This window comes from Trichosurus vulpecula, chromosome 1, assembly GCF_011100635.1.
Source record: "Trichosurus vulpecula isolate mTriVul1 chromosome 1, mTriVul1.pri, whole genome shotgun sequence".
NCBI lineage: Eukaryota > Metazoa > Chordata > Mammalia > Diprotodontia > Phalangeridae > Trichosurus > Trichosurus vulpecula.
Genome location: NC_050573.1, coordinates 77,599,636 through 77,623,056, shown reverse-complemented (window position 1 = coordinate 77,623,056; position 23,421 = coordinate 77,599,636). Strand labels below are relative to the sequence as shown.

Sequence of the window (23,421 nt, the reverse complement as noted above, 5' to 3'; positions counted from 1 at the left end):
TCCTGCAACTACTCTATTTCTGGAAAGAAAATTAGGACAACCAGTAAGAGTACATTTCAGCTGAATGTATTAAGAAAGCCCAAGTCCTGCCTGGTTGTCCAGGATATCTGGACACTGTGAGTTACTCAGACAGTGCAGGTCTGAGATGAAACTGAAATTTCTATTTCTGCTGTCCCACAAAATTGTCTTTATCTTTCTGGAGAGTATAATGGCAATGAAGGGTCTTTATTTGCTTTCTAAGTATTTTTTTTGTCTTGGAGGAAATAAATGTCCCCTACCTGATATAAATTTTTTATATTGCATATCTTTTTACAAAGCCCTTGTTAGTCCCTTTTTTAGTGAATCTCTATAATGAACCATTCTGTTTTCTTCTAGAGATTTCTCCTGAAGTTCTACTCCTGGGGAGGAAGTAAGAAAGAAAACCTTGACTCTTTTTTTGGGGGGTGGGGAGGGTGGAATCAGATTACTCTCAGGATGAATATAGACTCTATGAGTCCAGAACTAGAGACTCTTTTCTGGGAGGGACTTCCCTACGCTATGGCTCCCACATGCTTCATAAATTTTTGTGGAATTGGGTTGAATCCTCTGCCCTTTCCACCACTAAATTCATTAAAGATTTGTTTAATTAATAGAATCCCTCATTTCCCTATTGTTTCCTCTTCATAGAAGGGTAAATGATACTGTCCTTGGACTCACTCCCTCAACTGAAACTGGCACTGGCGAGTTGGGTACTCAGAGGGGCAGCTGCTATTTGGATGGCTATGCTCCTAACGCTGGAGTTCATAGGTCACCATTGAAGGGCTTCCCCTTAACAATCAGCCAGTAGACTAAATTATCTTTTAGACAAGGCATTTACTCAAATGGCATAGCAACAACAGTAGTTACAAAGCATTTCCCCCCCAAAAAAATCTGGGATGCACTCTCCCACAAATATACATAGACTCTGTTAGGGACAAGCAGACATGAACTGAAAGTACAGTGTAGTGAGACACACATGTAGCCAAGGCAATTCACAATTCTGGAATCCCAGGAATTTCACATCCTTTCTTTTTTCCAGAATCCTCAACTGCAGGGCAGTATTGGTGACAGTGATGAACAAGTCACTCCATGGCTAGGCTGATTCCTCCTAGGGTACAGCATCTCCATTGGAGGGGCTGATTAAGCTGCTTGCCACTCCTGGGTGGATGGCACAATATACTGCTGAGCTTATTAAGTAGTTTGTTCTGCTGTTGAACCAGCCCCTCACTGAACTTGTGGACTGACCAACCTGCAGAAGTCTCTTGCCCACTGGGCAGCTGTTGCCAGTCCAGTCTAAGCAGGCTGTTTGGTTGTGTTCTTCACAGGAAGTAACATCTCTGCCAGATGGGTCAAAAGGATGTTCTTATTCAAATCCAGATTCCCTCAGTGAGGAACCTCATCCTAACTTATTATGGCCAACCAGTTCACTTCCCAGATCCCTGGTTGGGGTCTTATGCAGCTCAGTGGCTGGGGACAAAGGCATGGGGTAGTCTGTATTTATGCAAATCTCAGGTTCTTTCTGAGTTGTAGAGTGCTTTATACTTCAATGTCCTTGTCTTTCCCCTCTTCCAACTGTCAGCTTTGCTGAATTCCAATATGGTAGACTCCTTACAACAGCATCAAATTTAGAACTGCAAGCAACCTTCAAGGTCATTTAGCCGATCAATTTATGGATGAGAAATCGGAGGTTCAAAGGGGCTTACTTTGGGGCTTTGCCCAAAGTAACACACAGAGGAGGTAGCAGAGCTGGGAATTTTAATCCACTTCCCTAGCCTCCAAATCCAACTTTCCACTGCACTGATTGAGACTGAAGCTTCTGGGCTGAGGGAGGAACTAGACAACTTGAGGATGGTGAACAGAGTATGAACTTGACCCAGCACATCCATAAGCACTCCTTCAACGCTGCTTGGGCTTCCCTGAAGATGTTCTATTGAGCCACACTCAGTGTCCAGCCAGAGACATTCCAGCTACAACTTTCCCTCCTTTCCCTGTCCCAACCGTACTCTCCTCCCCCAGTTACTATGTGTGTGTGTGGGGGGCGGGGATTGACAGGCCCCTGGGGAAAGTCTAAGCATATCAAAATACATGGATGTCCGTAACTCTGTATAAGTATTAGAAGCAGGGATCATCAAAAGCTAAACAAGGCACTAAACTTTGGCCAGGGTGGATATCTAATTATAAACAGAGGCAGCTGCCTCCTCAGTCCCATCCACCTGGATGGCGCCTAGAAGCTTCTTCCTTTTTATTAATTAAATCTTTACCTTGGCTGTAATTCTGTTGTCTTCAACACTCATGCATTATGTCATGAGGCAACCTACATAACATCTGCAGACCAATCATAATCCTTAGAGGACCCGGTTGCTGGGGACCTACCTGCTCTTCCTCTTCCTCTACCACAAACGCTCCCAAGTGCCTCTTTGGTGTGAAGTTAGCACTGTACTGTGGGCAAGACAAGACAAGATCCTTGCCTTCAATGGCTAGGGAGACCTCTCTCAATCTCCTTTTCTGTCACACAGTTACATAACACAATCATTCTTTTCTGAGTCGTTGGGGCCCCAAATCCAAACCTGACCAGAGGCTGGTGTCAGAGACTCTGGGAGAAGCTGATTTACAGAAAGTCGACCTGCTTGCTGGACTTGAGTGGGAAATGAAAAGGAGATGGCAGTGTTTCTTGGAGAAAGGAAGTGATACCATGATGACTAACTACACTCTCAGACACACCCAGCCTAGATTCACTTTAGAGCCCGGGGGACCCAGTGTAAAGAAAGGGGATTGGGAAAGGGGGAGGGAGGGAAGGGGGGAGAGAGAGGAGAGAGAGAGAGAGAGAGATAGAGATAGAGAGAGAGAGAGAGAGAGAGAGAGAGAGATACAGAGAATGAAACAAGTGTGGCTAAAGTAAGAGGGAAAATGGAACTCAAGACTTAAGCCCATTCTCTGCCTCATCTGGCCTGAGTGATCGACTGCAGGGAGGGACAGACCCTGTGTTTTAATCTTTGAAAACAAGAATATTTACCTGTAGCTTCCTATGACTGGTTCTTAAGACCAGGGTCCTTAGCCTTTTTCCTAGGTCAACTCAGCCTAGCTCAAAAAGGGACCCCTAACATTTCTACCTACACAGATGAAGCTCCTGTGGGCAGAAGGAACATGGGTTTACTTGTGGGTAGAGCAGGGCACTGAGAGCACACAGTTGGGGGGAGGGCACCTGGACTGGGGTTGAAGGTACAATGGAGATGACAAGGGGCTTAGAAGAGCTCCACCCTGAAGATTCTCCATTATGCTCACGTTTCTCTCCTTCCTTCCCCATCCAAAATGGAACCTGCCCCGGAAGGGGAAGGGACAGAAGGGGTTAGGATGAAGGCAGAAGAAGAGGGTTAAGGCCTCTTGGAGAGAAGGCAACAACATCGAGTTTTCCCCTCATTGGTCCCGAGGTGATGGAGGGGGAGGCAGAGGTGTGTTTGCGGCGGGAGGGGGGGGGGACGGGACGGGGACGACCGGGGCAAGGCACAAGGCAAGTGGCTTCCGGAGAGAGGACAGCTGGCTGACCCCTCACTCCCAGCTCTGAGAGGGCTGGCAGAGGTCACAGTGTTAGGTCCCCCCATTAGCTGAAGTGCCTCTTATTTTCAGAGTTTCAAACCTGTATGTGATAGAGGAGTAGCTAGGCAGCCCCAGTCATATAACCCCTGGGCACCACCTGGCATTGGGGAAAAAAAAGTTGAGGATGCCACCATGGGCCCTTTCCTGTGGGTCTCAAGGGGTTAAATAAGGTCCCACTCCCCCCAGGACTGAGGATGATGGAGAGAGGGGGAGACAGTCTCCAATCACTGAGGAGTCCTAACAATAAGGCCCCAATTAGATTTCCCACTCCCATAGTGCAGTAGATGAGCCCAGGCTGGTCACAATTGCTCCAGGCCTCTCTCCTTCAGCATACACTAAACACAGAGGGTGCTTGATTTCTGTACTTCTCATGGAATGTCCTGAGGAGGGGAACAAGATTCTGGAAGGTTGGGCGAAAGGAGGCCTCATATTCCCAGCAGTTCTTCATGAGAAGATAGATCTATCAGGGAGAGAATGGGGGGGAGGGGAAGAAGGGAGTGTTAGGCCCCACATTTTCAGGTGAGGTTCACCTACCAGAGTTTGGAACCATGGGGGATTGTGTCCTGGCTTATAGGAGGGTTTAGGAGGACTCTACACCCCAAGGCTGGGCAAGGCCTCTCAATGTTCTGTCATCAGTCACCACGAGCATGAAGAAAACTCAAATGGGGGCGAGGGAGGGGGAGCAGCGCACAGGGAAGGATTGAAATCTATCAGTATCTTCAGCAGTGGTGATGAGATCATATCTTAATATAAGGGAGGATCATTAGTAGAGAGGTTGGGGGTGGGGTGAGGGACTTACCTCACTGGGACAATCCTTGGGACAAGGCAATCTCTGACCTCTCTCCAGCAGGTCAATGAGCCTCAGCACAGTCATTTGGCCTTGGGTGACCCCAATCATTTCGATGAATTTCTGACCAGAGAAAGGGCAAAGGGGAGTTGTCACACAGGTGAATGCTGCTAAGGAGTATGGGAGGAAGGGCTGGCAGGGGTCCAAGGCTGGGCTCTCACCAAGGGCGGGGTTTGATTGCAGTCACAGCGGGTCAGCAGCTCATAGAGGGTGACCCCAAAGGACCAGACATCTGAGGCGTAGTAGAACTTACATTCCTTGAGACACTCCATGGCATACCTAGGGGATACTGGGGGTGACACTCAGGCCATTGGGAGGGAAAATGGGAGGTACCCAATAGGCATGGCAGGAGGAGAGGGGAAAGACACAGGGAACTGAGTGTTAAAACAAAGGCCTTAACTCTGTCAGCCCCACTCCCCCCCAAACTTATACTTTTAGGCATGAGAGTAGTGGCAGTATGTGGGATTAATCCCCCTGTCTGGGCCCCTGGTCACCAGAAGACAGGGCTGTCTCCATCCTCCTGGACACAGTAGTAATCATGGCCCTCTGGCACAGCCTTGGCCAGGCCAAAGTCTCCAATTTTGACAGTATTGTCATTCTCCAGAAGAACATTTCGGGCTGCCAGGTCTCGGTGGATGTAGTGTTGGGAATGGAGGTAGGCCATGCCCTAGAGGACAGGGAGGGTCACCAGAAGCTGGGGTCACAGGGCACAGAGCCCACAGTCCTCTCCCTTCCCCCGCCTAAGAGGGGCCTCACCTCACAGATCTGTTGAGCAAATAGTAGAATCTGGGCCAGCCCCAAACTGTGTTTAGGGAGGTAGTCCCGCAAGCTGCCTAGTGGCACATACTCCATGATCAGCTGGACCATCTTCTCCCCTGCGAAACCCATCCCAGGAGAAAGGTATGAAGGAAAGAGGGAAGTAAAGTAGAGTGGAAAGAACACTGGGTTAGAAGTCAAAGGGCCTGGGTTCAAATCCTGGCTCTGGTGTGACCCTGGGCAGGTCACAACCTTCCTGGGCTTCAATTCCCTGATCTGTACAATGAGGGGGTTGGGACAGATAGATGATCTTCAAAGGTCCTTCCCATTCTAGTTCAAATCTTGCTTCTGTGTCTTTCAGGATGTGACTTTGGGCAGATCTATTCCATTTTATAGGTCACAGTTTCATTATCTGTACAATGTGGGGGTGGGACTAGACAGTTTCTAAGGTCCCTTCTCAGCCCTAAAGCTCATCATTCAAGGCCTATGATTGCAGGGAAATTCCTTCCTCAGGCCAGACCCAAGGTCACCTCTGCTCCCTGACCTTGGTCACTGCAGCAGCCCTTATACTTGACGATGTGCTCATGGTAGAGTGTCCGAAGGATCTCGATCTCCCGTTGCCAGCTGCTCAGGAGTTGGGAGCTGCAGCCAGCCTTGAGAGATTTTACAGCCACCATCTCACCTGTCCCATCATTAGTTGGGTCATAGCAGTAGAGGCTCACCTTGCCAAAGTGACCCTGAGGAGAGACAGGGAAAGGGAGGGAGGGACTAGCTGCAGGCAAGACTGTACCAGGTCAGTGGAACCTGTAGCCCTTTGCCCTCATCCACATATGCAAGCCCACTTCTTCTCCACCCCCCTACAGACCTCTCCCAGGTCTCGGATCTTCTTTAGGTAGCGTTTCTGAAAAACGGTAGGGTCTGAGGCTGGGAACTCTGGGCTTACGGTGGTGATGTCAACGAGATCTGGAAAAGATCATGGATTCATGAGGAAGGGGTTCAAGAGAGTCAGGGACAAACCCATGGCAGGTAAGCTCACTAGCCTCTCCACTCCATGCAAATCTTGGGCTTAGTTGGGCCCTTCTGTCTGGGGTCCCAAGGGACAGCCTTCATTTGGTGGGCTTGTCTAAGTGCCTCATTAGCCAGGCAGAAACCACGTCTCCTCTTTCAGACAGGAGGTTCTTAAGTGACTGGATAGTGGATCTTCTCTTATGACTGGTACTTAGTTGCTGCTTAACACTTCTTTATGTTTGACAGCACAGGGGAGGAATAGAAGTAACCAAGAGTGAGGGGAGGAGTACAAGCAACAGAGAGTCAGCCTTACTCTGGGGCTGCAGCTGAGTGAGATCACGGAGGATAGTTCGAAAGGAAGGTCGCTGGTTGGCCTCATAGGTGAGGCATTGGCTGATGAGGGTGGCCAGCTCCTTGCATGAGGGCTCAGGGAGTCGGTGTTTCTTCTCATAAAAGCGCTCCTTCTGTAGGTTGAGGGTGAGAAGTGGAGGGAAGGGCTCAGCTCCTGGCAGGGCTAGGGACGAGGTTTCATTTTGACCTCCTATCCTGGTTACTCAGGAACATCCCAGATGATTGAGAACAGGGTGTGAGGAAAACCACAACAGAGACAGTGTGACCCTGAGGAAGGGGAAGGCATTCCCTCGGAGGGGGCAAGACTGAGGTTGGGAGGAGGGATCATACCTCAGAAGGAGTACGACCCTGTAGAGGTGCTTCCCCATCAAAGCAGATCTCTAATAGTGTTGTTCCAAAGCTCCACTTGTCAGCGGCTGTGCTGAGGCCAGTTCCACTGGGTACACACTCGGGGGCGATCCAAGGAATACGCTCTACCCTCTCTGGGGGCCAGAGTCAGAAGTCAGAGCTTTTGTACCTGTATCCTGCCTTCAGGGTAGGTGGGCACTAGCCTTCCACCCCAGTCCCCATCATCCTCACCCTCCCTGGAGAGGGCAGTGACACTGACTCCAGGATCACTGAGCTTGATGAAGGGCTGAGTGCCATCCCCAAGGCCACGTCTTGCCAGCAAGATGTTCTTGGCACAGACATTACCATGAACCAGGTTCTTATCTTCCTAAAGAGTGATATCAAGAGAAGAGGGTCATTCTCTGGGACCTACAGAACACAGGTATAGAAGTAAGAACTCAACCACGGCATGTATGCAGGACACATCTCACACAGAACGTACAGTTTCTGGTTTGGTTTCCAAGTTGGAGAGATATTACAATGCCTTCCTAACAGCCAATTTTGTGTTGGCTTCTCCTTGCCCAGCCCCCAGCTCCACTGGCACTCCCATTCCCTAGGCCAGGCACCTACTAGGTAGCTGAGAGCACTGGCAAGCTGCTGGGCCACAGTAATCTTCCAGGCCACAGGCACGTGGCCCCTCTCCCGGCGTAGACAGACGTCTAGTGGCCCATGTTCTACAAGTTCTGCCACCATGATATCTATAATGGGCGAGACCAAGTACTCACATCTAGGGGCAGTTTAGGCCAGGGATGGGAAAACCTCTGCCTTTGGAGAAAGAGGCTCAAGGAACAGAGAGGGTGAAGAAAAGTAGGGGGAGTAAATAATAGATGAAATATACTCACTCTCAGAGCCCCGGACACAAACACCATGGACGAAGGCCAGGTGTATGTGGGAGACCTGGCTCATTAGGCTGGCTGTCTCGAAAAATGCCTGGGGGAGGTACAACAGGAACACATGGGGAATCCACACTGCCAGCCAGGAGATGCTTGTACACACAATGTTTCCCCCAGTCCCCTCTCACCAGAGCAATATCACGGTGACTTGGGTCCAGCACCTTCAGCACCACTCGAAGCTTCCGATGGTTGTTGTTGGGCTCTGAGGGGATGCTCTCTTCTTCCTCATCCTCAGCTCCCATTCCACCCCCCACGTGTAGGAGTCCCTCATAAATGTTGGTTCGGGTACCCTGTCCCAGGTGAGCCAGCTGAGGTGAGAGTTGGGGGCCGAGATAGGACAGGATAGGAGGAAGAGAGGGACCACGTCAGTACAAATGCAGCATAGTCTATCCAATTTAAACCAGGGGACTTAGCTCTAAGAAACCTATTTTCTGTCTAACCCATCACCCAAACCCAAAGTAAGAGATCCGGATGTGGAGGAACAAGTAACCCATCAAGGCACCTTGGGTGTCCCAAGAAACAGGGGCACCCTTGACCTACCTGGGTGATCTCTTCCTTTCGGATTTGGTGGAAGCTAAGCTGAGACAAGTTGAGTGGTTTGGGGCCTTCCTTAGGACGCTGCCGAGTGATGATCAGGTTGGAAATTTCTGGGGGAAATAGGGGTGAAGAGATACGATAAAGACAGAAGCCTTATCTATAGTTCTACCCGAGGTCTTGAGAATGAGAAATTTCCAAATGATGCTACAGGGAAGCAGACTCCCCACCATCTACCTCCAAAAAAGAACACCACCAACCTGTGGTGGTGGTAAATGTCCTTGTGCCCATGGAGCCTAGCCACAGTCCCCCACCATCTATCCCCCCCTCCTTCCTGCCCCTGGCTGTACCTCCTGCTCGAGGCAGGCAGCATTTGCTGAGTGTGAAGCTCTCTAGGCTGGAACCAGGACCAGAGCCAGAGCTGGATCGCAGCGTGCAGCCTTGCAGGGCCACAGTGAGCTCACGTACACTGGAAAAGGCTTGATCCCAGCCTTCCAGCTGGAAGGTCAGGCCCCGCTCTTCAATTCGGAACTGCTTGTAATGGAGACCCTGTGCTCCGAATGCCTGTGGAAGCACTGAGGAGTGAGCAGTCTGGCTCCCCAGGGAAAGAGGGAACAGGCCCTCCTATTCCCTGAACTGTGAGGCCTTTACCTGGTCCTTCCGGGCCACAGTCAGGATGAGGCGGTGGAAATCAAAGGAACTCCAGCGGATAAGGTAGAGACCATCTTCTACCTCCTCTCGCTTCAGTTTGGACAGGACATAAGGCTCCCTGAACATTGGAAAGTATCAGGGTTGAAGAAGCAAGTGAAGTCTGGGGAAACTTTTCCCTCTGCTCCACGAACCTAGTGTCAATCTTCATATTCCCACAGTGACACAACTATGCAGTGACCTAGTTACATATAAGACAGTCTCTCTCTCTCTCTCTCTCACACACACACACACACACACACACACACACACACACACACACACACACACACGCACACCAACACACTCACTGCAGGGGCCCATGGATGCCATTTTGAATGCTCATCACCAGCCTCGGAGGGGCCACCTCATGGCACAGGTAGTGGCTGGAGTCCGCCGTCAGCCTGAAGTAACCATCCACCAGGGATACCAGAGAGAGGGCCACCATAGGTGAAGGGAGAGTCAGTTCCTAAGAATGGGGGAAGGAGGCATTAGCAGGATTTTCCCCATTAGAACTATCTTCCAGCCTTCAGCAGTCCCACCCCAGTCGTTCCGGCCCACTTCCCCTGCTCTAGCCCCCACCAGGCACTTGTTGTCCTGACGGTGGATGCTGACGTTGTTCTCCTTCACCACAACATGAGTGATATCTTGGAAATCACAAAAATATGTCCAGGGGCTCTCTTTCCTTTCAGTGGGCAGCTGGCTTGGCTTCCGGCTCTCTGCCTCCCGGGCCTTGGACTTCTTACCAAAGGAGCTTCGGGGGTGGCTGATTTCCAAGTCAGAATCCTGAAATTCAGTCATGGATAGATGAGTGTACTGTCCCTCTTCACCTCAGTCTACCCAAGGTGAGGGGAGCTTGAAGACCCCAGAGGGCAGCCCTCCATGCATGTCTGCTCACCTCCACCTGAAGAGGCCGCCACTGAATACCACTTGTACCTGTCACTAGAACCTCATGGGAGGGAGCCTGGTCAGCAAGGGACAGAGTGGCTCCTGGTGGAACGGTAGGCCCTTGTTCACTGCTATTGACATAGCACAGATCCCTTTCGGCCTCTGTGGCCAATGCCAAAGTCAGGGCAAGAAAGCGCTCGGTGCCAAAGCGTGGGGCCAGCTGTTCCAGAGTAGCCAAGTATTTGAACATAATGTCCTGTTCACTAAGACGTCCTGGACCCACTGTCTGAACATGGAAACGTCGCATAAACTTCTGGAAAACATTTCTCAGGCGGAATTTAGTCAGAGAATTGTTCTGCTGGATTTGTCGGCTGAAGGAGCGAGGGATGCAGTCTTTGAAGCTGAGGCGGGGGGAGCAGAAGATTGGGGAAAGAAAAGGTGAGTGGGATCTGAGGGGCTCCAACAGGAATGAGCTCTAACTGAGCCAACACCACTCCAACCCTCTTCGTACCTGACTACCAGGATAAGCCCCAAGTCTTTTTCTTCCAGCCTCTAAGGTCCCTCACATCATGATGCCAGCACCATCTCATCAGGCCCAATGCTGAGCACTTCCCCAGAGGACCCACTACTTCTTAGCGCAGCTTGCCCAGGGTCAAACAGGCCTCATTCAAAGTTCCTGAATCAGGTAACGTCCTTACTGTCCCATATCGATAGAGTCCCAGCTCTGATCCACTTCCTATACTGTTCCCTGTACCCAGAATATTCTCACTCCCATTCTCCATCAATCTAAGTTCTGTCTGTTCTTTAGGACAAACAGACCTCCCATCTTCTCCACTGGGCAGCCTGCCCTGACTATAGCCCACATACTGTCTACTATCCTCAAGGTGTTTCAGGCATATGGCTGAGCTGTCCACGGGACAGGGAACATATCTTATATGTCTTCCGTCTCCTCCTAGGCCGGGCATTCTTGTTGACTGACTGATACCCCTAGGTACCCCTACTGTCTCCCGGGGCCAGGTACCTGGTCTTCCTCACCACCTCTTCCAGAGGGACACCACGCTGTAGGGCAAGGTGGGAAAGGTGCAGCACAGCCATGCCTAGACTCTCATTCTTGAAGTGATGTATCTCTGCTTCACTGTGCAGGTCCGAAAGGGATGCAACATCATTGACAAACTCAAACTTCCCCTGGTGGAACAGGATAGGGTGCGATGAATGACCCAGGAGAACACTTCTATGCCCTCCCTCCCTGACCCTTCAAGAGAGGCTGCTGACCATTAGTATGCACAGCTCTCAATAGGAAAAGACAGATAAGGGTCTGGCAAAACAGTCTGGAAAAGCTTATAAGGGAAAGCAGGGGAGCAGGATCACTGACATCGGAATCCTTTAGTGCCCCCAGGAAGCCCCTGGGGCTTTCCCACCTATCCCACCATATCTAGCCCACAGAGTGATGCTCCCCACCCCACCCCACAACCTGTTCATAGAGGTATTCAAAGGAGGCTTTGTCCAGCAAAGCACACCCCTGCTCAATGCTCTTCTCTTCAGAGACCTCAACACCTCGAGGCATGCTTCGGTACACAGCTGGCTCCTGGGTGCTCAGACCATGCCAGTTTCGGAAGTAATACCTGCAGGGTACATAGTCTTATCCCATGGTTCTTTGCAGAAGGGAAGGAATATTTCCTTACTCTGTACCACCATAGCCTACAATCCTGGGGGTAGCTGATGGGTGAGGGAGGAAGCAGCTTTCCAGAAAGGACTGGCCGACACCTGTTACTCCTCCTCATTCTAGTGCCTCAGATCAAGAAGAAATAAAGGACAGGAAGCCTCCTACTCTACCCCTCTTCAATTTCCAGGGAACAGGCCAGGCTAAAGCCCATGTCTCTAAGTTTACTATAGCGGATGGGCCATTGGCACACAAAGAATTGGACAGTATGTGTTCACTCCCCCTGCCCCAAGTTTTGAGAAAAATTGGCCACCAAAGGAAACTGCTCTCCCAGCCTAGAGCATTAGCCAAGAACCACCACTTCTTGAGTAGGCCCCTAAAGGTTCTATGTGGGTATTTTCCCTGGAGAGCCTGTTGCCACTGAGGGAAACACCTCGGTCATGACCTCATCCCCTAAGCCCAAAGCTTGGGGAGCTGCTGCTACCTCATTCGAAACTGCAGGATCTGGTTGGTGTCCTTGGTGATCTCAAAGAAGTGGTTAGGAGGCAGCCAGATTTGGGCCTGGTTATCATATAATGCGAAGAGGTTGTAGCAGAGTGGGGTGATCCCTGGAAGCAGAAACAAGGTAGATAAGAAAGGCATTAGAGTTAAACACACACACACACACACACACACACACAGACTAGCGTGTCCCTGCTTCTCCCAGCTAGAAAGAAACTTGACATATCAAGGCATTATTTTCCTTCCCCCTCTCCTACTCTAAAGTGAGAGTAGGGGAAGAAATCTCCGCAACAACCCTAACATTTTGGTTTTTTCTCAGAGGTAGGCATAGGATAAGGGTAGAAAATTCTGAGGGGCTCAAGGCAAGGAAATAGATGCTCAACCATGATTCCAGCTGGTGGTAGAATGTAGAGGCGGGAGTTAAATCCTAGAGCCTGGTCCGGGCACCACAGAACCCTCCGGAGGACCCAGGTGCTGGGATATCAAGGTGCCTTGATATCTTCAGACAAAGACTTAGTCTTGGAAAGCCTCTAGATTCCAAGCCCAAAGCCACCACCAGCTTCTTCCCATATCCATGGGACTAGGAGAGGTGGATGGAACAACTATACTTACCCTACCAAAGGCATTGAGACCAACTTGGTGGGAAGCAGACCTCATTGTCCTGCCCAGGGAGGCTCCTTCCCAACCTCCCTATCCTACTGCCCTCATTCATCCATTTTATTAGGGGAGTATTGGGAGGGGAGGGGGAGAAGCTGCTTCTAAGCAGGATTCAAAACTATGGTGCTTCCTTATCCCTAATCCACTAAATCCTCATCTCTGATCCAACTTTCTCTTACTTCAAACCCTACTCACCCACTTTCTGTGCAATGTGAATGCAGATTTCCTCTGCAGTCATGGTGCCCTGGTTGTAGGTCACATACGGGTCACCCCCATTGCTCCAGTGGAGGAGAACCTTGATGCCGCTGCTGCCAGGGTAGCCCCAGTCTCCATCGGAGTCAGTGTGTCTTGCAGCACAGTGACATAGTGGCATCTTGATCTTCTGCGGACTGAAGGGGCGCTTTAGGCTCCCCACTCCAAAGTTCTCTCCACCCAGGTTGCCCTGGCCCAGGAGTTAGGAGAAAAAGGAGGAAAACAAATGGAGAGTCATTGCATAAAATAATGGAAAGACCACTGGACTTGGAGGTCTAAAGACCTTGGTCTGAGTCCCAGCTCTGACACTTACTATAGATAGATAGATAGGTGACATAGAATAAGTAATTTCACCTCTGATTCCGTTTCTGTAAAATGAGAGGTTGAACTAGATCATGGGTGGGGAGCCTAAGTCCTTGAGGTCACAGATGGCCTTCTAGGTCCTCTTTGACTGAATCCAAACTTCACAGAACAAGTACCCTTAATAACAGGATTTGGTCTGTAAAACTTGGATTCAGTCAAAAGGCCGCACCCAAGGACCTAGAAGGCCACATGTGCTCTCCAGGCCACAGGTTCCCCACCTCTGGGCTAGATATTTAAGAAGCCTTACTGCTCTACAATTCTAATAATGGACTGCAGACATTACTCTATGAAATAGTCAGTCTGTCAGTAGAAAACCATACTTCGAGGCAGCTGGAATTCTCTCTAAGCTCAGCTATCCTTAGCAAGCCTTCCTTCCATCAATGTGTGCTGGATTCAGCTCCTTTCTTCCCAAATTAAAATTTCCAGAAGCAACTTCAGCCCTTTGCCAAAACAGTAGAAGGTAGCATCTTCAAACAGTATACAGCAATGATACCCAAGGGCCCAGAACTGAGGATGAATGGGGTCCACTACGTTAGGCTTTCTCAGAATGAATACAGCCCACACACAAGTAGACGGGCACCTCAGTCTGCTTTATCACCCGGCTATCCTTGCAACCCTGAGGTAAAAAGGCAGAGTCATACCCTACTGTTCTGGAAAGAAGGCTGACCCCTTAGCAGCCCTATCTTGTCACAAAGGTTCAGGCAGCTGGGAGATGATAAGGGCAAATGAAGCAGGGGTGCTGGAAACTGAGGTTGGGGATGCCTAAAAGGGAACATCCTCAGCCAAGAGTACACAATCTAACTAGCCAGGGTCTTGACATCAAAGAGCTGAGGACAGAAATTCTCAGCTGTTTGGCTGAGAAAAGCTCAAGTTCTCCCTGGTAGACAGGGTGAGAACATTGGACTTCACCACTGTATGAGCTCACCCTGATGGTTCTGTTCAATGATCATCAATCCCAGAGGAAGGAAAAAGGGCAGAGGATCAGCAGAGCAGCCAAAGTCATATTGTGTGTATCGCCAGCTGAATCCAAGAGGGAAACATTTCTCTTAATACCCAATTCTGGAGATGTTCCTGTTCCCTAAGGAGGCTCATTCCCACAGGGCCCATTCTAGCAGATAGGGCTCTGTGTCACTCCCACAGCTTATCCCAGACCCTTGGGTCTCCATAAAAAAGCTTTCTCTTGCTAGGAGGACCCCTTGAGACCAGAGGATGGGAGGATGTAAACACCATCCTACTTCTAGCTCTCACATCAACACTCTCAAGACTACTGAAAAACTAACCATTAGTCATAGCTCATCCTTCTGTTTCTCCTTAATCTTCTTCACTCTAAAACACCTAGTTTAGTCATTTGGAAAACAAGTATAACTGAACTAGTTAAAGTGTTTCTGAGACAGAGAATAATTCTACTGGAGGGTTAGAGTCAGTCCTTGAAGGAGTGAAGAAAAGGGTTCTCAGTGAAGGAGCTACGCAGATCCACCACTACCTGCCCAAAGACCAGATCTATGCAAAGGACAAGGGAGGGACACAGACAGCACAATTCCTCGTATGCAGTAAGTGCTTACACAGGGCATTGGCCCAGCTTTGAGGGAACTTAAGCCAGAGCCAGAGCCAAAATCGGGGGATCACTGTGGTGCAGGACTACCAGAGGCAGTATCTTAGAAACTATAGGCCTCATCAGTGATGCTTCCCAACCCTGGCAGCGGTACAGGCCCTTCTTGCGTGTTCATCCCATTCATATCCCCACGTATCAAATGCTATCCTCCCTCCCATCTCTCCACAATGTCCACCTACACACCCCTAGTCTGCCCACCCTAGTTACTGCCCATCCCAGGCACTGCCCCCCGTCTGCTCTCACCACGGGCGATGCCTGCCTCGGTCTGAGCCTCCTCCAGGAGCTGTTGACACTCTCTGAGCCCGTCCCCTGTACTGACCCACTACCCATCTCAGTCACTACCCCGATTCTTCCGACCCGAGGGATTGCCTCCACCCCAGTCATTGCCCACCCTGGACACCGTCCCATCCGCGTCCTCCCCGGGCACTGCCCCCATCCCGGGCACTGCCCCCTCGGTGCCAGCCGGAGAAGGCAGCGCAGGGGCCGCCTGGTCACCGTCCCCACCGCCCTGGGGCCAACGTAGTCCCTGGGGATTCTACGCACCAACCCCGCCGGACTCCCGGACCTCCTCCAGGGCCGCGCTGTTCCCCGGCCTCGGGCCTGAGCCCGGGCTCACCTGTCAGCTTCTCGCTCAGCCCAGCCCCAGTCTGGACCCCGGTACGGTCCTCCTCCGCCTCCGCCACCTACTCCACCGCAGCCGCCGCAGCAGCCACTGGACCCTCTGACTGACAGGGCCTCCCTAGTTGGGCAGCCGAGAACCCGCATCCCATTGGTCTTCTGCAACAAGCTCATCCATTGGTGGCTGCTACAGCGCTCTCTCATTGGGAGTGCGGCGGCGGTCATTCCATTGGTGTCTCGAGCGCACCTGGTCCTCGGCGCTGATTGGCTGGAGCCTCCGGCCCAGGAGAAAATTACAGTGATTGGTCAGCGGGAAGAAGGCGGAAAAGGTGCCTGGGGGCTTGGTGGGGAGGGGGCGGGCTACAGATATTTCCTCTAGGAGGTGGGCGGTCCCTGAAGTTCTCCCAGGGTGAAATGAGAATGGGCGGGGCGGCGGGGGAATGAATCTTCTGAAACTCTCCAAGTCCCGATTTCCTGTAGGATCAAGTTCAGCCCTTTAGAGGAGGCGCGTTGTGCCGCGGAGAGACGGAGACCTGACAATCAGAGCTCTTGGGCTCAGATTCTGCCCCTGCCCCTTCACGCCTCTGAGCCTCAGCTTTCTCATCTGAAAAATGGGAAGGGGCACCTAGGAGGCGCCAGGCCTGGGGTCGGGAAGACTCACCTTCCTGAGTTCAAAGCTGGCCTCAGACACTACTAGCATCCTTGAATAGGACGGTGACAGGGAGGTGTCATGCAAGTGAGGTGGATTTTAAATGCGGGTGAGCTGTGCAAAGTCACCAGCCTCGCTTTCTCCTCCAAAGCTTGGGCAAGTCACCACTCGATCCTGTTTGCCTCAGTTCCTCATCTGTAAAATGAGCTGGAGAAGGCCATGACAAACCACTCCAATATCTCTGCCAAGAAAACCCCGAATGGGATCACGGAGGTTCGACATGACTGAAAACAACTGAACGATAAGGACGAAATGGGGAGGGGGTGTTGGTCTAGATGACTTTTAAGGTGCTTTCCAGTTTTAATTCATTGATCCTCATTCTGGCACTCAAGGTCTCAAAGATTTTTGTCCCAACCTTTCTATCCCCCTTTCTTTTCAACTCTCACTCCCTCATGTTGCTAGATCCTTCTCCACTTACATTGTATCTGCTTTATATAGTTTGTACCTAGTTATAAATGTTTGTTTTGTCTCCCTCGTTAGAATGAAAGCTCCTCATGTCCCTTTAGTTTTTCTCTTTCCACTGTCTAGCATAGGGCCAGGTACATAGTTGGAGTTTAGCAAATACTTCTTTCAGGGATTAACCCAATCGGACTAACAGCTGAGAGAAAATAAGATGGCTCAGTGGGTAGAGCTTTGGGTCTGGAGTGCGGGGAAGATGGTTGCTGAGTGGGATAAGGAGAGGACAGGAGCTTCAGCTCAGAGAACAGCTGGCTTTCACATAAACCATAATTTCCTCTGAGTACTTCCTGCAATAGCCTTCAGTTCCTATTCCTCTCCTGACAAGAAGCAGTCACTTCCACTCCCAAGTCATTAAAGGGATAATCCTTTCCCATGCCTCCTCCCCACCAAAATTCACACCCAGGAGGGTCAGGCCCACTCCTACTGTCTGTTCTTCCACTGCTCTCAAGGGTGGAGGGTCTCCCTCCAAGAGCCAGAGCAGGAATCTACACACATTCCATAGAGACAACGGGGTGGCTTTGGGCCCTTCTCCCAGCTCTTATCCAACAGAGCTTTCAGGCTGCACCATCATTCAACCACCCCACACTTCTGGGAGTAACAGCCACATTCCTCCAAACAGCCCCCTCTTCCTCATCTTCACACACACACACACACACACACACACACAAAACCTGCTTGAATGTGGTTCTAGCCACAGCTTACAACTTTCCCCACAATTCAGTTATTCATTTACATGCTGTTTAAACATGTGTCTTGACTTCATATCTGGGGCTGTGACAGTTATTCCTCTTTGAACCGTTGTGCCCAAGCTGGTGACAATGTAGGAACCTAAGCCAATTTAGCTCTGTTTGCTAATTTTTTTAAAACGAATTCACTACCAGATATGCCAATACACATAGCAGAAAGAGATCTGCATTCATCCTGAGCCTGGTCAACACCTTTTCCTAGCCAGAAGGAAATGTATTTGTTTTTAATAATTAATGTGTTAATAATTTTCCTAATGTTGAAACTTCCTTGCATTCCTGGTACAAATATAATGAAAGTTTTGTTTTTAACACTTTTTATTTTTGCTATAGCCTTTTTGCTAATATTTTATTTAATTGTAGTCCTTGGATCCTACCATCTCTGGATCCTCTAAGACTAGGGTTCAAATTGTCGGGGCTTACCCTTTTGCTTATTACGCAGTTAGAAAATTGAGAACTTCTGAAGTTAACTCAGGTCTAAATAGTCATAGAATCATAGATTTAGAGCTGGAATGTATCTTCTAGCTCTAAAGGCTGAGTCCAACCTTTCATTTCATACATGAGGAAACTGAAGCCTAGAGAATGACTTGCCCAGAGTCACACAGCTAATAAATATCTGAGGGGGAATGTAAATACGGGTATTGCTGATTCCTGGTCCAATGCTCTATTCACTACATCATGTTTCTTCCTTATTTGCTTACCCTGCAAACATACCCAGGGGACAAAAAGCAAAACATTTAATCAAGACAGAAATTAATAGTAAAGCATCAGAAAGTAATGTCATTCCACGTTATCTGAGAGTAGATTGGGAAACCTCTTCCAAAAGACTCTTGGATTGGTTAAGGCAAGGAATAGGCAAGCTCCCTCTGTTGCTGAAGTGAGGGATGGGAGATTTCACCCACAAGTGCCTGCATCTGAGCTGGGATCATCAGCCAATCTCCCCAGTTTTGTCACAGCTTGTTTGTCTCTCTCCTAGCTCAATGGAAGCTCAGGGATGTTCCCGTATTTTCTGGATTTCAAGATGTTGCTGTTGTAGTTAGACACCTCTTGGTTCTCTCTGAATGGTCACTGAGTGGGATGGTGAAGCCCTCTCATGGAATCTGGATCTCGGCCTTTCTGTGACTTGAGTGGAATGAATGGGGGTGGGGACCTTTTGGCATGGCTCAGGGCTTCTGATTGATAGCTAGGCCTGTTTTAAGTTACTAAAAATCACCTGAACTGTGTCCTCGCCAAATAAGGAAAAAAGTGTGTTTTACGAGTTTGGCATTGGCTAAATTGTACCTGGGGTAGTAGATTTCTGTGAAATTGTGAGCCTGGACTCCACCAATGAGAGTAAAAGGCCGGTGGGGGGGGGGGCAGTTGTTTACCTTAGAGTATAAGGCTGGGTTCTGCCCTCTGGGCCCCGATTCTCCCTATGGATTGTCTATGGCATGGGAGACCACCCTTTCCCTTTCTACTTTCTACTTGAGAAGCCTGAGTTTAATTTTGGGTTTACTTTTTGTCCCACATAGTCACAAACTCCAATAGAGAATGCCAGTAAGCCTCTATATCCCTAGAATTCTCCTTCACCAATCATTCATGTAGTTTTCTTCTTCGTCACAGGCAAATTGCAAATATTAATTTATTTCATTGGATCTGTGATCTCATCAATATGGACACTCTTCCCAATGACACAGATTACAGCCCATCCATTTCTGTCTATCCTGTGCAACTCTTGTCTCTGTCTCCTTGTAAATCTGCCACAGGGGGTTCACACAATATATTAGGGTTTTGCTCTATGTCTCTTGATGTTTCATTGGTACTAATGGAATATTTGGGATACCTATTATTTATCCCTTTATCTCACCATGGGAGCCACCTATCTTCCTCTCCCCTTCCACCCCAGTCATACATTTCTCTAATGACATCCTTTACCAACTGGGATGAGGGAGGGCTCAGGAGCTTCAGCTCAGAGAAAAAGTGGCTCTCATATATACCCTAATTTCATATCCCTCAAGGCCATTCCTTCACATTGTATCTCCAACACAATTCTTCCTTTGCAATGTTGCAGCCTGTTCGTACCTACCAATTGCTTTTTTTTATTGTCCTTTGGGTGATCAACTTGAATACTTTAGGGAATGGAATTCTATGATTTGCAGCCATACATCACTTAAAAATTTTTTGTTCTAAGGAACTTTTTTACAAGGGAAAAGTGGGGGCTGTCATTAGGAGCTGTGAAATTTAGCAAAGATGTGCCGATGGAGCAAAGAAACCATTATGAGTGCAAGACTGGCCACATGTACTGGCTGTGTTACCCTGGGCAAGTCACTAGGTTCCCCACTGTCCAGGGCAACTCTTGAAGACACTAAATTGCAGAGTATGTATCAATTTGTATTTGTAGGGGAAAAGTTCCTCCCTGGGTTTCCTACACAGATGAAATTACAGGTCTAGTAAAAAAAGAAAAATCCACCTTGTTTTCTCCCAGTTCATTATCCCCATGGAGTGTCTGTCTAAGACGTATGGACTCACAGGCCAGCACTATGAACTCTTGTCCATTTAATTGCCACGAACCATCAAGGAATAAAAGCAGAGAGCCAGGCTTACCCCAGGTGTTTCCCAATGTCATTAACAATATCCAGAGCAAAGACCAAATCAAAGAGGGCTTCTCCAAAGGGGTCCTTTACGTGCTTCCTTTTGCTGCTGATGTTCACTGATTACCTCCAGCCCCAGGTCATTTAAGGGCCTCATAAATGAGATCTGTAATCACTCCAAAGTGTTTGGCCTAACTCCACACAGGAAAAAGTCATTATAATAAAAGGATATCATTGTTTAATGTTTTCCCCCTTATCAAATCCTGCTAAATGATTTATTAAAAAAAAACAAAAAACCAACACAGTACTCGTTAACTGTACCTTATTTGGCTTGAAATAAGACGGTCCTAATCTTCTCTCTCAAAACACACCCCTTCCTTCCCCAACCCTGCCCCAAATACCAGGAGCTGGCTTTTTTTTAGAACAGTCTATACTTGTTTTTGCTTTAAAACAATCTAATCACAATCTCCCTACACCCTCTCCAATATTTTTTGTTTGAATTCCTTGGCTATAGTTTGATGCAATGCTACATGAAATGCTTTATTCCAAAAAGACTAAATCAATTTCTTCCCCTCTCTTCAACTTTTCTTTAGGATGACAGTCTGACCACCATTATCAGGATTAATTATAGTTGTTCTTTGTTCCCCAAAACCGGGCAGACATTTTAATCTACTCCTTAACAAACAGAGAAACATTGCATTTGTGTATAAAGCTTTCAAGCTATTGGATTTGCATATAATTAGCTTCAATTTAGTGATTTGTACCTCAAAGCCCTGTTCGTATCTGGTTATTTGTGAAGGAATCATTAAAACCAGTCATCCTATAAAAGGTACATTTTTTTCCTTCATGTAAGAGTATGTTCAATTCACAGATACTATTCTGAGTAGTTTTGCTTTCTCTTTTACTTTTTGGCATATCATATTCCAGCTTTTTCTTTCATTTTTTGTTCTTAAGAGGACCTACATGATTACAGCTGGAGTTTTTTTGATGTGTCAGTTGCCTTCTCCTAGTTACTTGCCAAATTTAATGTTTTTTTAATTAAAGCTCTGGATTTTGGCGCTATTTAAGACAAACTTTGGAATCCTTTTCTGATGAAAGCCTGTAGATTCTCTTTATCTGTACTTTTTTCCCTTCCTTTGCTCAATATAGACAGCTTTGTGTTATTTCTTTTAAAATGACATTATCCCCGCCTAACTCCAGGCCTAGAACACTATCCATTGTGCCACTTATATGCTCTCTTCTCCCCTGAGACCTCTTCTCTTCTCCCGCTGGATTATTTCATTTGGTGATCTCATCTTCTCCCATGGATTCAGGTACCATCTCTGTGCATTCTCAAATCTACCTATCCAGCCCTAATGTCTCTCCTGACCTCCAGTCTCATATCTCCAACTACCTACTGGACATCTTGAGCTGGATGTCCTGTAGACATATAAAGTTCAACATGTCCAAAATGGAATTCATCTTTCTCCACAAACCCTCCCCTTTTTAGAACTTCCTCATTACTATCAAGGGTACCACCATCCTCCTAGTCACCTAGGTTGTGAACCTTGTCACCCTTGACTCTCATACCCCACACCCCCCACTCCAATCTGTTGCTAAGATCTGTCATGTTGTTCAGTTGTTTCAATCATATCGGTCTCTTCATGACCCCATTTGGGGTTTTCTTGGCTAAGACACTTGAGTGGTTTACCATTTCCTTCTCCAGATCATCTTACAGATAAGGAGATTGAGGCAAACAGGGTTAGGTGACTTGCCCAGGGTCCCCCAGCTAGTTAAGTGTAGGGGGCCAAATTTGAACTTTGACTCTAGGCCTTGAGCACTATCCACTGTGCCACTTAATATGCTCTCTTCTCTCCCGCTACATTACTTCATGCCTGGATTATTGCAATGGCCTCTGCTGCATGGTCTACCTGCCCCAAGTCTCTCCCCACTTTAAGCTGTCGAAGTGACCTTCCTAAAGCACAGGTCTGTCCATGTCACTCCTCCACTTTGGCCATCACCTCCAGGATCAAATATTAACTCCTCTGACATTCAAAGCCCTTTAAGACTTGCCACCCTCTACCTTTAGTCTTTGTAGACCTTACCACCACCACCCTCCCCCCACCCCCAATCCAAATATACACACTGCAGCAATTCAGTGACTCTGGCCTTCTTGCTATTAATTTCTAAGGAAACAATCTGACTGGGAATTTTCAGTTGCTGTCCTCCAGGCCTGGAACTTTCCTCATCCCCATCTCCAGGTTTCCTTTAAGTCCCAGCCAAGATCTCACCTTTACAAGAAACCTTTCCTGATCTTAATTCTGGTGCCCTCCCTTTGCTGAGTATTTACCATTTATCCCATCTTTCTCTTGTTTATACATGGCTGTCTGCAAATTGTCTTCCCCATTAGACCGTAAGCTCTTTGAGAGCCTTTCTTTGTATCCCCAGCATTTAACAGTGCTTTGCACACAGTAGGCATGTGTTAAATGATTCATTTTTTCTGGAACACCGATAATTCTGAGATTGAATCAGAGAGAGCTGTTTTTCAAGGTCTGTTACTTTCTTGTGGCTTCTTTGAATGTTCTTCTTCTATATTGATGCACTTTTGTATTTTTGTGTTTTGTCTGACTTTCAGAGGACGCACCACTTGAAGAATTTCCAGCTTCTGCGGTAGACTATGAAGGCCCACATATTTTCAAATCCCTCAAGGCCCTTCTTCATTTTTGGTTGTCTCTCACTCACTCCAGAGGTTCTTGTGGTTGCTCCATTTTCCTTCATCTAAATCTAGTTATTGTACTATTTATTAACACCTAAATGAAAATTTCTATTGCCTCAAGGTATTTCTATATTGTATTAGGACCTCTTTTTTCTTTACTTATTTCTTTTGTCTCTGATCAGTTTACTACAAGGCTTTCCTTGCTAGCATTATCTTTCCCCAGCCTCCCCCACCCCTTGGTTGTTGCTATTTTATAGTGTATTTCCTGCTATTTTGAGGTAAAGGAAAGCGAAATACACTTTTTCAACCATCTTGCAGGAACTTCCTTCAGTCCCCTTCCCCGCCATCTTGTTGCACTAAAGAAATTCGCAGGTGGTTACAGAAAACTTCTCCTACTATCTTTGTCCCAAATTTGTCCTCATGCCCAGAGATAGGAGGGTCACAAGATGGCAGATACTGCCCCGTATCTATGTGTGACAAGCTGTAGGCAGGAGAAGAAAGAAGGAACCTATATGTCCTCCTGGCTGGGTTTCGTAAAAGCCACCTTGAAAGAGTAAAAGGGTACAAGGGAAGACAGGTAAATGACACTCACGATGTTACGTCAAGAAGTCAACCCTGG

At 48.3% G+C, this 23,421-nt stretch overlaps 1 protein-coding gene across 4 annotated transcripts; it reads right to left on the bottom strand.

Annotated features, from left to right (window-relative positions):
- Positions 1-861: 861 nt before the first annotated feature.
- TYK2 (tyrosine kinase 2) lies at positions 862-15,712 on the bottom strand. Of its 4 annotated transcripts, none has more exons than XM_036758703.1 (25): positions 15,625-15,712; positions 14,322-14,416; positions 12,977-13,223; positions 12,108-12,231; positions 11,435-11,585; positions 10,985-11,148; positions 9,974-10,364; positions 9,658-9,861; positions 9,387-9,544; positions 9,040-9,157; positions 8,739-8,952; positions 8,395-8,501; positions 7,983-8,162; positions 7,804-7,891; positions 7,532-7,659; positions 7,154-7,289; positions 6,905-7,056; positions 6,537-6,687; positions 6,081-6,178; positions 5,760-5,952; positions 5,216-5,334; positions 4,954-5,126; positions 4,621-4,738; positions 4,412-4,522; positions 862-4,072 (listed from the first exon to the last, which is right to left on the bottom strand). In XM_036758703.1, exons 3-25 carry the CDS (start codon positions 13,152-13,154, stop codon positions 3,938-3,940), a joined length of 3,591 nt encoding a protein of 1,196 aa, XP_036614598.1. In that variant the 5' UTR covers positions 13,155-13,223; positions 14,322-14,416; positions 15,625-15,712; the 3' UTR covers positions 862-3,937. The 4 variants fall into 4 exon arrangements, with proteins under 4 accessions (XP_036614598.1, XP_036614605.1, XP_036614619.1 ...); XM_036758710.1 differs by having other exon boundaries at positions 15,552-15,678; XM_036758724.1 differs by lacking the exon at positions 14,322-14,416 and having other exon boundaries at positions 15,625-15,687.
- Positions 15,713-23,421: the final 7,709 nt, after the last annotated feature.